This window comes from Saccostrea cucullata, unplaced genomic scaffold, assembly GCF_032062105.1.
Source record: "Saccostrea cucullata isolate Sc308-1 unplaced genomic scaffold, CSIRO_AGI_Scuc_v1 ctg69, whole genome shotgun sequence".
Taxonomy (NCBI): Eukaryota; Metazoa; Mollusca; class Bivalvia; order Ostreida; family Ostreidae; genus Saccostrea; species Saccostrea cuccullata.
This window is the reverse complement of record NW_026939160.1, coordinates 508,881-524,596: the sequence shown is the minus strand read 5'-3', so window position 1 is coordinate 524,596 and position 15,716 is coordinate 508,881. Positions and strand designations below refer to the sequence as shown.

General features: G+C 32.8%; 1 protein-coding gene across 13 annotated transcripts in view; it reads right to left on the bottom strand.

Moving 5' to 3' along the window:
• Window positions 1-15,716, bottom strand: part of LOC134252355 (RIMS-binding protein 2-like) — an 83,823-nt gene that overhangs the window by 31,856 nt on the left and 36,251 nt on the right. For all 13 annotated transcript variants that reach the window (XM_062734800.1, XM_062734809.1, XM_062734808.1 and 10 more), the window contains 3 exons: window positions 10,264-10,371; window positions 9,239-9,322; window positions 8,868-8,957 (listed from right to left, as the gene is read on the bottom strand). In XM_062734800.1, coding sequence (XP_062590784.1) covers window positions 8,868-8,957; window positions 9,239-9,322; window positions 10,264-10,371 — 282 coding nt within the window. The remainder of the gene's footprint in view (window positions 1-8,867; window positions 8,958-9,238; window positions 9,323-10,263; window positions 10,372-15,716) is intronic.

Here is a 15,716-nt window from a genome sequence, read left to right as displayed (position 1 = left end):
TTTTCCTAACAATCTTTACAATTATAGTAAAATTAAACTAAAGATCACTAAATTGGGGGAAATTTAGGAGAAAGGTTTCAAAGAGTGTATGGTAATTCGTAAATTATAAAATATTGCAGAAGTTTTAAATTTGGAACTGCATGTTTGCCCATGAACTTCTATAAAAAGGATACACACAATGAAATGATTTACAAGAAGTTGTAAATCTTAACCTGTAATATAGTTAAGGAATAAGTATCTATTTTCTTCAAATTGGTATTAATGAAGTGATAAACAAGCTGGGGTCACATGATTAAATTTGCATATGCAGTAGTTCTGACTGTTAGCAAGAATGTCACATACTCCAAGATAAGCATTATCTTCCTTATAAAACAAGGAATGTAGTCACTTCTAAAAACATTCCAGTTTTCCAGTTTCCTAGTCAATCGTTTAGTGTAATTTTGATATTACCCATACATATGTCTCTTGATGTCAGGTGATCTTATGATGAAGGTATTTACAGGCAATGATTATTACTGACAAAATTTTTTTTTTTAAATTGAAAAACATTCACTTGTGTCTAATTACCTTAAATTTAAAATCCTGGAAATTGCACCAAACCACTTTGATGATTTTCAACATTTCGACATGGAGGTGCAAGACGAACAAATGCCGAGTTGTGTCTGCGCGATCGGAGGTGGAAGAACTCATCCCCGAGTGATACGTGACACTTTTTCGGACACTACCTCGTTACTTCCATCAATTACGTCAAGCCGACTTCCACATATATCAGCACCTTCAGATGCATTCTGTCATAACATACACTTCAAAAAGACGATCAATTCTTCCCAAGGCATAGTGGCTGAATTCAGCTCTGCATTCTTTCCACGATGTTAACTTTGATTTTTTTCCCTTTCACTTGCAATAAATTCATCATCTGTTTCGACAGCCGACGTAATTTGAGGGAGCACATACCTACAGGGTTTCAACTGCCTGCATGATCAATTTTTACATCTCTGTCATGATTAAAATATCATAAAGCTCTCTTCCATTAGTTACGTAAATGTATATGAGGGTTGAACCCTGTCAGCTAATAAACAACTTGAGCTTATTAATCCATTTTGTCACAATACAGGGAAACGGCTAGAAGCCATCAAGACGAAGGTAAATATGGACCCAAATATCGGAGATACAACGATAAGGTTACTGACAATGTAATCAATACTCATCCAAACAATGCACATCAATTTCCCTTTCTTCAAAATTTCCTCCTAATCATTCCTTAATTTCCGACATTATGGCAACAGCAATTTTTTCGTAGGTGAAAAAGGAAGAAAAAAAATGAAGACGTTGTAGAAATCCATGAAGACAGGACCATCAAACAGTAGCCAATGAACAGACTATTCTCTTGTCAAAAGAGCCGCAAGATACGTTGTATATGTGAAGTGAAAAACCAATTATATTGCCTATATTGTCTGTTGAGTGTTTAATATGATCTTCACTCCCACTGCGATTTCCAGCGGACACAATATCCACACCGGATCACCAGCTAAGCGCCTCGTGAGCACAATTCAGTTAGCCATCATTACCAAATTATCCTACGCCACCTGTGGTCATGCCATCCTCAGGTCTTTTAAAGTCTTCACTGCCCTGTCAACTGGTGTTCAAAAACAAACATCCAAAGGACAGTGATCGTTTATGCATGGAATTCTAAAAGGAACTTGCATGTAATCAGTGAGCTAAATCTCCCATAATAAGCTTTTAATCTGAGATTCTTTTTCCGGCTTTAATTCACCTTTTATGAAGCAAATATACAACGCCAAAGGGAAAATTCTGTCTGAATGAAGAAATTCTGTGTCTGCATCATCGAGATAGTGACGATCTTTGAGCAGTGTCGCTATCAAGATATTGGTGTTCAATAATCCCAAGATTATTGCATTCATAGCATGTTTTAAAATAGAAAACTTACTTTATTGGTAATATATTAAAATTTTTCAAAGAGTTTACAAGATATGTTGACTACAGTACTGCACAACTGATATAAGCATTCTTAAAGATAACTTATTAAAATGTCAACCAATTTTCAGGAAAATCCCAAGCAATTTGGAGGATTTCTTTTCTTGTATAGAAATAATTAAGTCTAAGGAACGTGTTGTAGAGAAGAAAATAGCAATTCCAAATGATATATTATGCCAAGGTATTTTGGTATCTCTTTGAAATTTTTGCAATTCTATTTTTTTTTCTTTCTAAAATATATATCTCATTTCATTGATTGTTATTGTCTGAAGAAAAAAAAGTTATATTATTGTGAAAAAGCTCTTAGTAAAAATAGATGGGTTACAGCAAATCTCCAAGCACAAACCAAAAAACTTTTGTTTGACTTCAATACTTTGAGCATATGAACACAGCAACTAATTTTCTTGTATTAAAGGTCTACACTGTACTTGGTGACAAAATGTGATGATGCACTACTTACATTGATGTTATTTGAAAAGCAAGTTTTAGAATACAGTAAGAAAAATAATCTTTTTTCAAAAAGTTTAATGAAAACATTGAATATAGAAATATTTAACATAGCTATGGGACAATTATTCTATAAATTTTTATCCATGCATTTTTATTTATCATCAGCTTAATATTTTCCAAGAATAAAAAATTCAGAGAGGATATTGTATTCCTCTAAACAGAAAAATAACAACTCCCCTATGGATAGAATTTCTCATCTACACTATATATGTACAAAGGTACAAACTACATCTTCTAATTTAACCCTCAAATGATATATTAATTCAATATTTAAGGCTTCCTTTTGTAAATTAGTTGTAGATTTGCTGATAATTATTACATTTCCATGCAGATAACAAGCAAAAACACAGAAAAAGAATATAAACTTCAAATGCAAGCACGTATCCTGGAGGATTGAATTTGGACCATCCAGTCTGAATGTAAATCTAACAATAGAATCATGATTACATATTTGGAAAGCTTGATTTGATATTAAGGACAAACAGAATATTTGCAAATTAGAGCAGAAAATCTTAAAGATCAATTTAATGAGAAACATATATAAGACTGACTCAAGGGTTTCTGTTAAAACTGAAATCAAAGGGAAATCCCATGGAAGTGATGCCACTGACATGATAAAAAATCAACAGTAACTGTGATTTAATTAATTAATACACTTTTATCAGTGCAAAATGATTTTACGGTTTTGGGTCTTTTTGTCCAGAAACAAATTGCCTATGTTACAATAGTTCAGACCCAATTTTACCATGAATTCCATGCAATATTTCAAGAGGATCTTCAAAAAGGTTCTACACATACAATATCCTTCTATAATTTTATTTCAACAACAGTTTTCATTGTATAATTTTACCTCAGCAACAGTTTTCAATCTTGATGATGCAACTATAATTTATTTGATGCAAGTGATTTTACTTACAAGATATACATTTTCATATTGAAGTCTCCCTGCTCACAGAGACTCCGAGATGTGATTTTATAATTCTTAATGATTAATGACTTATACCCTTACAGTACTGGTGAACTCAAATCCTTACAGTGACACTATCCCCTGAGCCTCTTTACTAATTAGGACCAAAAGTTCACCATCAGTGCATAGACCTTCAGCCTTGCCTGCAATAGTTACTCTAATATTCTGTTTGTATTCTAATTGTATTCATAACTAATATTATGGCCACAAATGTGATCTATGGCAATCTGTATTTTCTTTGGAGTTATCAATGAATGACCTTTAGGTCTGTGTGTGGATTCATTAGACTTTTCAATGGTTAGAGTCCAGTAATGTAAACTAGCTTTTTTTCTTTTCCGAAAGTAAAACCATTCACTTATAGTTAACACTGACAATGAGGTCCCATATCTTTATTAACTTATATTTAATATTAAAATTTTTCACTCCAAAATTCACAAGGAAAACCTATGTCAAAGTAAATTGGAAGTCCCAGCTACTTATTCTTTCAGAATTTTATCCTCGATATACTGAATCCTCAAATATCTCAATTTTTTTTTTCTATTTTCTCATCAATTTCTACATATTAAAGAGGTTTGACTGTACTTGACTGAATAATGATTTCCTGTGGAAACTTCTTGTGCATTAACAAGTCTTATCTTATATGTAAAGCTATGTAATATGCATTCACTGCTCCTCATGTCAGTAATTTAATCAAGTTCAGTCTGTCTGGACTATAATCTGCTGACATCATCAAAATTATCAACAATTCACGCTTGACAGCTGCCTTTGAGAGCTGCTTTTAAAATCTTATCTTTTTTCTACAGATTCAGCTATTTTTCAAGTATGATTAAAAATTAAGTCACCTTTTACTTGAGTTTCTGAATGATCAATACAAAATCATGCAACCTTGGATTTTGAAAAGTGGGTCCAGACAAATTTCTTCAATACAAGTCAAATCTATTTAAGAATCAACTATACATATGGCCAATCAAATCATTTTGTTGTCATGTTTGATCACCATTTCCGCAACTGTCCCGTAAAATTCCAATTACAGGTACACGACACCAAAGCTACACGTTTTCCCTTCTACGAAATTTTCTAATGACTAATAGCCGCCATTATGCCATTGTGGCATTGCAAGTCAGACATGTATAACCTTCAACGAAAAAATTGGTTTCATCCATAATTAAGCATTGTTGGAAACCCTCGCTAATGCAACCATACATTTTGCTGCTGCACTGTAAAAAGACATCATTTTCCTGTTTGTTTCGTCTGACAGTTGCTCATTAAAATATCAACATCAGCATCTCGTTAGGTGATACAAGTAATAAAAAATTGATGTGATGTATGCACTCATTAAGCTATTTCACTTCTACTACTTTCCATCAATGGCAAATAAAAAGATTTTTTTTTTCACTATTGGCCCCTGAACCCCCTCCCCAACCCACACCCACAAATTAAAAAAAATTAGGTGTATGCTATGCAGGGAAGTCACTTTCAATTTATTATAGTGGGATTATCTTGACTTGTAATTTTATTTGGGCTTATGTTGCTTGCAGAGAAATATGTTTTTTTCTATTTTACTTGCAATAATTTTGGCCAAGTAATATTTTTCCCAAACTATTTTAGTAAAGGATCACTGTCTATCAGTTTGTGGGGATTTCAGCATCTCTTAAAATTTCACTCCATCGCATCTCTAATTCTAAATTAAAATTCCTATCAACAGATATCTAAACATTACAAATCCTGAGCTAGAAGATAAATGCAAAAAAATCACATCAATTATTGACTTTGACATTGATAAACAATTCTAGTCACATTAAATAAGACCTCAATTAAAAAAAGAAAAGAAAGCAAAAATCAATGTTCTTCTTAGGACAGAATCCGGAAGTGTCCCCTACTGACTAATTCAGAAAGCAATCATTCAAGATCATTAGCGCAACACTGGTAATGGCCCCTACTGTGCAATTCAGAAACCATCACTCAGCATCATTAGCAGAACACTGGTAAGAAATGACGAGACCACAACAAGATAGTAGGGGAAAAAAAAACCTAGGGAAGCACTTCATGTCAATTAAAAGAAACAAAAAAAAAAGTGTAGGGAAGCACAGTCAAATTAACTTTCAATTCATAAGAAACAAAAAAAAAAACCCTAACTTATAACAAAACACTCATGAAATTCATAATTTTTGTTTCCCTTCAAACATAGATGTTACACGCCAAAGTTGGTTAAAATTGGTTCATTATTCCAGTGTGAAAATGTTCAAACAAAAGCCGACAACTATTGGTCACCTTATGTGACTAAAAAACTACCAACTTGAAGTAAATTAAAGTATTACAGCAACACTTATGCAAATTTAACTGATATAAACTATTGTAAATGTGATGCCTCCTGAAAGTACCAATACAGATTTTCTGAAAACTTTGCATATACACTGAAGTCACTGAAGGTCAAGTACTTATGCTATGAAAATCTACTTCTGTTGTTTCCCCTTGGTGGGCCTTCTTCAATGGTTGCCATAAATCCGACATACCAAAAATTAGTTCTATCACTTCCAACCCTTCATTCTATTGATTTCATGAATTTCTGATATAAATTTGCTAGTCTCTGTAGCATTAGACAATTAATAAGTTATATCATAAGGGAAGAAATATTTGATAATTCATTAAATGTCCACGCGTAGCTGGCAAACTTATCCAATCCAAACAGAATCAATCAATGATAGGTAAACACATATCTCAATGTACCTGTTCAATGTGGGTATTAAATCTTTTGAGCTTTTTTTTTTAAAAACAATCCACATTTACAATAATAATCCGTACTACTTGATAATTTTAGTAATAATGAGAAAACAGCATTTCTTTAGATAATGCTAAATCAAAACTGAAGGTAGTTCATTTTCCAATAAATAATTAGTTCCTCATATTATCTTCAGTTTAGACATTTCTATTTTTTGGTAAACTGATTATGGAGATTTGATGAAATGGTAACAAAAAAATTGTCCTAATCATGATAGATTTTCAACTGAAAAATATATTTCCCACAAGGCTGTGCATAAGTGTGAATTCTGGGAGATTTCCCATGATACTTGACTATTAATGGATCCTCATTTATTCAGACTCAATAAACCACAGATCAGGACAACCTAACATGAGCCAGACACCTCAAGTGAATTACCTACAGTCACATAGTCCATCATCTGTCTGTTAAGCAAATTGGAAATGTGCTTTCATCAAATCGGTCTAGCCTACAAAAACACTTCTGCTCCTCCTTAATCTTTTTGCAATGCAACAATTAAGTTTTGCAGTCACACATATGCACTGTGCATGGTCTAGCAAAGTGGCAATTTTCTTACTGCTTGCTTTATCAAGATTATTAAACATGCAAAAGTAACCCTCTCATCACAATCACAAAATGTTCAAGAGATGGAATTAAGCTAAACATGAAATATGCAAGATAAAATTAAGTACATGTAAATCAAACCAAATTGTCTATATTAATTGCTTGATAAAACTTATTTAGCTTATTTGCAATGATACTGGCTTTCAATGGTTTGACTTATATGTGTATTTTTCTCCAATTCAAAAAGCCATGCACTGTCCATTTCTTAGAAATGTTAAGAGAAAAATTGGCACCATTATTTTACAGTCTCTGACTCATTATCCTTCCTTCCATCAACTGGTGCTGGCTTTTAGAGCAATTCCATTTGACCACTTCAGAATTTGCATCTTTAAAAATCAATTAATATTAAATCCAGCTTTATTTAATTTTTTTCCTTAGAGAAATATAGAAGATACAACTTTGCTTGAGCTTTCAGCCAAACAATCAGAGAGACCTACAACCCCGAGCTGAGCAATGAACTCCCTAGATGTGAAAATTAATACACCCCCCCCCCCCCTCTGTTATTTGTCTCTTCATGCTGCTTAGGAAGTCTGTACATGAGACTGTGAGTGACAAAATGCTACATCAACATAGATCATTTGATTTTTCACACAAATACGTTCTATTTCCACTAGTGAAGAGTTATAGTTCTTAGTGCGCTCTTTTGTGAAAAAGTCGGAGTATGTACAAATCTCGTGGGATTTCTGGGACATACGTAACATAAACATGTAAACAACCCTGTTGAAAGTCGATGAACAAATCCAAACAAAATGCAAATGAAATATTTTATTGTTGTGGACTTAATTTAAATCTAGAATAGAGATGACAAGGACATCTATTAGTGATCGTATGTATCTATTTATCGTAATGGTACATTTAAAGACAATATACATGTACATACCTCGGAAATGTCGTGTTTTTTTATTAATGGACGATAAAGTTAGGGTTTTCGCTCTCTTACATATGTCTTTTAGTTCTTCTATTCTTTAGTTAGAATGTCAAATGCACTTAACATTTAAAAGTGGATTGAGACTGGCATGATTTGTATTATCCGCAACGCCATGCTGTCCCTGTCAGACGACCAAACGCGCCTCTAATTCTGAAGAGTTCACTAATGGAAATACAACGTATTGCAAGAGCTTTGAGTAGCAATAAGAGTTGTCTCTCTTTCACCTCTTATAGCTATTATGTATAAGCAAAAAAATATGAAAATGAAAAAGTGATTTATAACACAAATGCCATGTCCCATACTAATTAAAAGTGAGTATTTTTGAGGATAGTTTTTTCTCTACAAAACAGAATTTACTGTGGAATCATTTTAATTTGTGGGTTCAATGTTTGTGTCAGAGCATGAATTATTTCAGTCAAATGAACTGTAAAGTCTAACAAGGCAATATTTCATAGCATCATGTTGCCTTGTATCAAAATAGACAAGATACATGCCATATCATTTTCAAGCATTTTTTTGTGTAATTGAAAATTCATAAAAATATTTTTGCTTTTGTATCTATGAATTTTATCTTTCTTGACCCTTCATTACTTTGTTCATAATTGCAATGTTCTCTCTTTTTTTTTTTTTAAATCAAACAATGTGTGTATACTTTGAAATTCTCACATAGCAATACATTGTACACATTGTATAACTGTAATAATTGTGGAAAAATTAAGGGGGCTTTGCTATTCTGCATTTTCCTATATATGTCTAACAAATAGCGATCAATTATGGCTTTGAAATTCTATATATTTCCTTTTGACAGCACAGACAGTATACCAATACACATTGTATAACTGTAATAATGAAAAATGTAAATTGTTATTGTCCCTCTTTGGGGTCAAGCACTATCAATGGAACAAGGAAAATTTAATTTCCTCACATTCCTCAATAATGCTCAGTAATTTTGACTGTATTTTATCAAAATTCCATTATTTTCAATATTACAATTTGTTTCAGTACATTTTTCATTATTACATTTTGCATTAATGTAATTACAAATGTCTGTGATATGTCTGAGACAAAGTGTAATTCCCACTAACCTTTTCCAAGTCCTGCAGTCTATGTTGGAGATCTGACACTTGTACTGTAAGCTGGGTATTCTGTGCCGCACTCTCTTGTAAATCACTTTCCTGGTAAAAAAAAACAACAACATTTTAAACATTAATTTTAACATTCATAATTACTATATTAAGTATAATTTCCATAGGTAAATCCATATACCTGTATTTTGACTCTTAAAATTGGGACAAATACGCAATTTTTGTTGTAGCTTCACAGCTCTCCCCCTCCCAACCCCCTTTAAAAAACACTCTGAGTAGGGGTGGGGAGAGACAAAAATGTACACAAAAAAAATTGTACAGACCTTAAAAAGATGTTGTGTTTGTAAACTATCTGACCATAATATACTGACCAGCTCCTTATTTCTGAGTTTTTCTTTTTTGATTTCTTCTGCTAAGGTCTCACATTCAATTTTCTTCTGAGTAAGTTCTATCTCCTGGAAAATACATCAACATAATCAGAAAAAAATATAAGTTGTTACATTAATGGCATGCTTAAAAGCTTGAAGGTCTCTATAACCATTTTGCTTTCTTTTATGTCTCAAAAAGTCAGATAGCAGAACTTTTCCACAAAAATGGCAAAGCACCCAAGCCCACATCAAAGCATAAATCAAAGTGCTGGCCTCAGTACATTAAAGTACTGGTGTATTTTATTATTATTAAAGTACACCGTAAGATTGTCTCTGTATGCTCCTACCATGCAGGATTGTATGCACTTTAATTAACTGAAATATCCCACAAAGAAATAATAAATCAAATAGATTGCAGCAAGCTTGCATAAGCTATTAGAGTTATGTGCAGTCTACATAATGCACAACTTCACAAGTCACTTATACTCCCAATGTGTGGTCTGGTATTGGAGATCACAGACAAGTGGAAATAGAGTTAGATTATACCGAAGAGCTGACTTAGCATCCACAAGGGCCAAATCAAAATGTTTTTATGATTCCTATATAGTCTAATATATATGCATTAGGCAAAACTATTTGTAATGCATGCAATAAGAATTACATTTTCTGTGCAATGTGGGTATGTTCTAACATTTGACAAATGCTGATCATTTCCATTTACAAATGAACAGAATATACAAAAAGAAAGTATTGAAACACACTACCACTACAAATATATGACAATATACAGTTTATTTGTTGTGTTTTTTTCCTACTGCATGATATAACTGACGCAAAATTGCTTTTATGGTTAATATTCTTGCATCTTTGACAAATTTAAAGACCGATTCATTTGAGATAAAATCTTCACGATAAAATTGGAAAAAGTGGAAGGAATTCTTTTAAAAAATGGTCTACTTAATGCTCACAATTAAAGTATAAATTTAAAGGATTGGATCATTGTTCTAAAAACTGACATCTGCACTCACGAGTTTTTCGGTATCCTCTCTGGCTTTCTCTAATTTTCCGAGTTCCTTCTGTAATGTCTCATTGGTTGCTTCCAATTCCTTCAACTTCTTCAAATCTGCCTGAGCCGACTGCAAGAAAACCAACAAAAAAAAGTATTACAAACCCAGAGTAAAATCAATTCCTGAAAATACCAAAGCCTTTAATGCCAAATTAGATAAAAGCTACGATGGCCTTGCAGACAATAAATTACAAGCCTAATGCAGAAGAGGAAGAAAAGAAATGATATACTTCAACTAACACAATGGAGATTTTACAGTAATTTGCACCCAAGTTCATGTATTCTCATAAGTCATGGCCTTACAAGACAATACAAGTACCACAATATCTTGTTGGAGGGAAATCATGAAAAAATTATGAAACCTAGTTTCGATTGGTGCAATACAATGTGTTAGAATTGAACGTATTATGAATGCCAAATCTAATGTGTCTGATACACCTACAAAAAAAGTGTCAAATTCATGTGGGGTTCGAAGTGTATTGATTTCCGCTTCCATACCCATACAACTTCCCATAGAAATCAATCCAGGGCTTTGGGGGAGTCTGCTATAAAAAGGGTTAGTATCTTTGTTTGCACAACATTAAAAATCCACAGTCAATGCAGTCAAGTAAACATTTAGTGAAAACCTTTCACTGGGAGTAAAAGTTGCCATTATTGACATTTTTTGCTTTTATATTCTTATAAGCCTGTCTTAGAAAGTTAAATTGAGAGAATACCCCAACTCAACTGATATTTTTTAATGTTTCCAAAAACACACTTTTTATAGAAGAAAGGATCAATTCTGAAAAATGCATGATTTAGAAGACCTACCTTTTTGCCCTTTCAAAACAAAAATATGCAAGTAACCCTATCAAATCCAACTTGCACTATTATCGTTGATCGAAACAACCAACGTGCATTTGGTGTCACAAATAAAAAGACTGGCAAAGACAAGAGTTGTGGACCCTGATCAATTCAAAAAGGTAAACATGCCGACGTATTGATCCAGTAATCTATCATATTTAAACTGTCTCCAACCACAAAATCAGTACGTATTCTCCAAAGCCTTCGCTTTTCTACACCTCCTGAAAATCGCTTCTACCGATTGTAAACATGCAATTCACTCGTTAGTAACCAATTATTCCTATTTTGCAAAATGTGGTCCATCTTCCTGGTCAATCTTGAGAACATTAGAAACCACTTAAGAACTGAAAATGGCAACAATAATTCATCATTTAATTCTTACCTGTAAATTGCACAATAAATAATCTTGACTGGAACAAAGGATACCCTATTATTCTAAAGTTGCTTTATGCCAAGAAAGAGAGTACTGGTATTACATTGCAAATAAAATTTCATTTTCAACTTTTGAATAGACACTGTAAATGCTTTTAAGAAGAGAATATCCCCAATCTCCCATCATTTTATTGAATCAACTGTATTCAAGACTACAATCCTTTTATATTGATATCAGAACTCACCTTATTTTTTGAAAATTAATCCTCAAATTTTAAAACTCTCCATTTCCAATTCAACATTATACATACAGTGTATACCCAAGTTATAATTAAATGAAAATCCCCTTTCTATTCAAAGACATGTATTAAATTCTCCCTATCCACAATGACTCGAGACCATGCTCAACCAGATAGACCCTGCTAATTGATCCGGAATACAGGCAGTCTAAAGAAACTGATGGATTTCCATGTTTCCAGCTTTATGGTAATAAGACAGTTGGGACAAGATGGGCAAAACCTCAGTTTTTCATTATTGTATATAATTAACACCTTTTCCACCCAAGTGAACATTTTCATTTAGGCAGGCTTGTGCTTTGGGGGAGCTTCTCTATACTTTCACTGAATTTTGACCAAAACCATCATGAAAGTCAATGTTATTGTGATTATTACATTTCTATAACTATAATACACTGGCAAAACTGTTCCACTGAACAAACCTTTCTATACATGACCTTCAAGGATTGATTGATTGTTTGTTGATTTGCATCCCATTTGAGAATTTTTCACTCATATAGAGACATTTCAAAGTAGAAAACAGACAGTCTTTACACGAAGCCAAGTATTCATATCACAGCACCTTTATGAATAATTTTCTCAGACTGAATGACACTTGGTAGAAATTCTTTTTTTAGTATTGGAAAACTAAATGGAGATCAGCATACTATAAACTTGAGCTGTTATAATCAGGATTTATTTTTTTTTTTGCCAACTCTTGCTCATGACATTTATTCATGCACAATTGTGGTTTCCAGTTTCTTTTATAAAAACCTTCTTTATTACCACCAATATCTGCAAGTGGAATGGTCTGCACTCCTCATATTCAGATATTGCTAGCATATATAACAGTTGGTTTTACATTATCAAGTACATATCTCTGAAAGTATTGGTAAATAGATATTTGTGGAATAACAATTTCTCTTCCCACCCAGTAATACCTTTATAGGTAGAACCATATCACTGTTAGCGGTAGGCTGTTTTTGTCAATATGGACTATAATTTTATTGATTAAATATGATACCATTGACTGTTATGACTTCTGATGCCTATTTCATCCCCATTGTGCAGGTGCTTGTCTCTTTACTATTGTACATGTAGTATAAAGCTACTCCGTGACAGAAACAGTACTGCACAAGCTGGTGGCAATTCCATGAGGGATGATAGTGGCATTAAAATTAATCTTGGATGAGAAGCGTTTCAAATAAAATTTTCCAAATTTTAAAAATTTGAAAGAAAAGTCAATAACAGGGAGTTTCCATGAAACTTCGATCATTATTTGAAGAGATTCAGCAATATGAAACTTTAGAGTTGTCCACATGCAGTTTATATTCCACAAGTAATACAATTTATAGTGTCAACTAGCTCACAGTTATGTACCAAGGGAGAATCATATTTTTGTCAATGTAAAACCTAAAAGTGATCCTTACAACATCGTATCAATTTACAGACCTCTATAAAGCAATTGTTTTTATGTGCCATATGTTGAAGTATTCTATTTTTATGATTTTCCTGTAACACAACAAAATTTTAAGTGCCTTTCTTCAAAGTGCAAGCATGATTGCATTAACTTAAAAATTGTCCTCTCTGTTTTGTAAACCTTTCTGTGTATAATGATGGCAAAATTATAAGGGCTTAAAACATCAAAATTATGCAACACTTTAACAGTGCAAGACAACACAATCAAGTTTAATATTGCAGTGAAGTGGGGTCCTTTCATATCCAGCTGCCATTCAATAAATCTCTTCCAACTTTTGTCTCTTACAAAATTTTGTCAAATGTCTTGAATAATAAAAAAAAATTCCCAGGGAATAAAATCTGAATTTGTGATCTAAGTAAGTATCAAATGATTTCATGGGAACTTGCCTTTCATTATAAGAATATATAATTTTTAAAAAAAAATTAAAATGTTTGTTAAGAATTTAATTTTTTGATATTAAATACCATCAAATTTTAATCTCCCAAAACATTGCTGTTTTTTTAAAATTTATTTATTTTCTTTTACCACAATATACATGTTCTATGTATGTTATTCTATGAATATTGAGGAATCTTTTTTTACCATAAATTATAAAGACACCAATGCAAAGAGGCATTGCATGACTTTCCTGAATCCAACAATTAAACCATCAATTATTTAACCAACACATAAAAAACGACTAGGTCTCACGGAGAAAAATACCTTAAGCAAAGCTTGCAAATCCCCACAAATGATGGCTCAAGTCTGATTTTTCTTGGGAGAAAAAAAGAAATCCAACAGTAGAAATTTGAGTCTTGTTAAGTCCCTATATATTCCGTATGTTCTTGGAACTAACGGATATATAAATCTCAATCCAACGAATTAATCTTCAGAATCGAACATCATCTATTCATCTACCCCAAGGTTCTCTGATCACAAAAAGCCATCTCCTATCTCATTTGTCCAACAATTCACTGCAGTGGAAATCAGAGGCCTGGGGGCAGGATGGAAAATTGATGCAAATTGACTCTGTACTGTCCACCACTTCTATATGATCTCCCTGTGTGCTTATAATGTTCAATAAATCATAAAAAACACAATTGTTCAGTATGCTTAGAGCTAGCTCATACTATCTCCGTCCTTCACACTTGCTAGTATTTCAGAAAGGAAAAAAAGGACCTTCTGATCAATATTTTGCCACAAGATCAGACGGCGATGGCTAATATCCTCGAATTCTACACCAAATCACGGCTCACTCCCTTATCGCCTCCCCTGTATTAATGCAGAATCTTCTAATGGCTGGAAAATTCTTTTAACTCGTTTCTAAGTAGAATTGATCCATATATTGACCAGCGACAATTTTACAGCATTGGGTTATCACAACATATACCTGCCATGAAAAGCTACAGCCATATTCTGGCACATCCAGAAACACAAATAATGTTGATGTCATCCATGCTCAATTAATGCTGGAAAATAATGCCCACTGAGCCTACATTTTCAATGGCAGTTCATTAAATTATTAATTTCCTGTCCAATAAAAATGTCTTTAACAGCGGAAAAATTTATGGAAAAGTGAAAGGAAATTCTCTTTTCCTACGTAAACCCTTAAAAATTGATAATTTAGAGATCTCGCTAAGTGCATGTGTTCTCATTGGAGAGAGCAACTGCTTAATTTAGGTCTATGTCTGAGTACTAGGATATTGAATTGAAGAGCAGGAGTAAATCTAATTGTCACATCAGAAACATGATTGTAATAAAGCTCAATAAGAATCGATACATCTGTCACTTAATTACATCATCTATTGAAGATATAGCCATGTGACTTATTGAGTGTCCAGTTCATTTAGTTCAAAGACAGAAATTTTTAAGATAGGAAATCAATATGTACAGTGTATTTCATATGACAATGCATAGGAAAATCAGATCACTCAAATTCAGTGAAAAATAATCAAAGACATTAAAATACAAATATGTAAACCATTTTGAGCATATCAAGGGATAATAGTAAGCTGCTAAAATTAAAATCAATTGACTTTATCTTCAATGTCACTGTTAATGAAATTTTATGAAATGGTTGACTGGGTTCAAGGGCAACATGCAATTTGCCAGACCCAACAACCAAATTGTTGGCCCAGTGTTATGCCATTTAGTGCAAAATGTCACGATGAAGCTATAGAAAGATTACAACTCTATCAAGTAATTCAGTAGAATTCTGTGCAGTGTAAATCATGACTATCAAATGAAGTTAATACTTTTTTCCAACATTTGAGAACAAAATGGTTTATTCAAATTTGCTTATAAAAAAAGAGAGATTTTTACATTCTGAAACTTCCTGAAATATACCACAAAATGCATTTGTGAAACTACTAGTACTCCTGTCTATTGATAAAATTGAAATCTCTGAGGACCATAACCTTGAAAGAGATAAACCCAAAATCTCTGATGATACTGTTGCTCTATAGG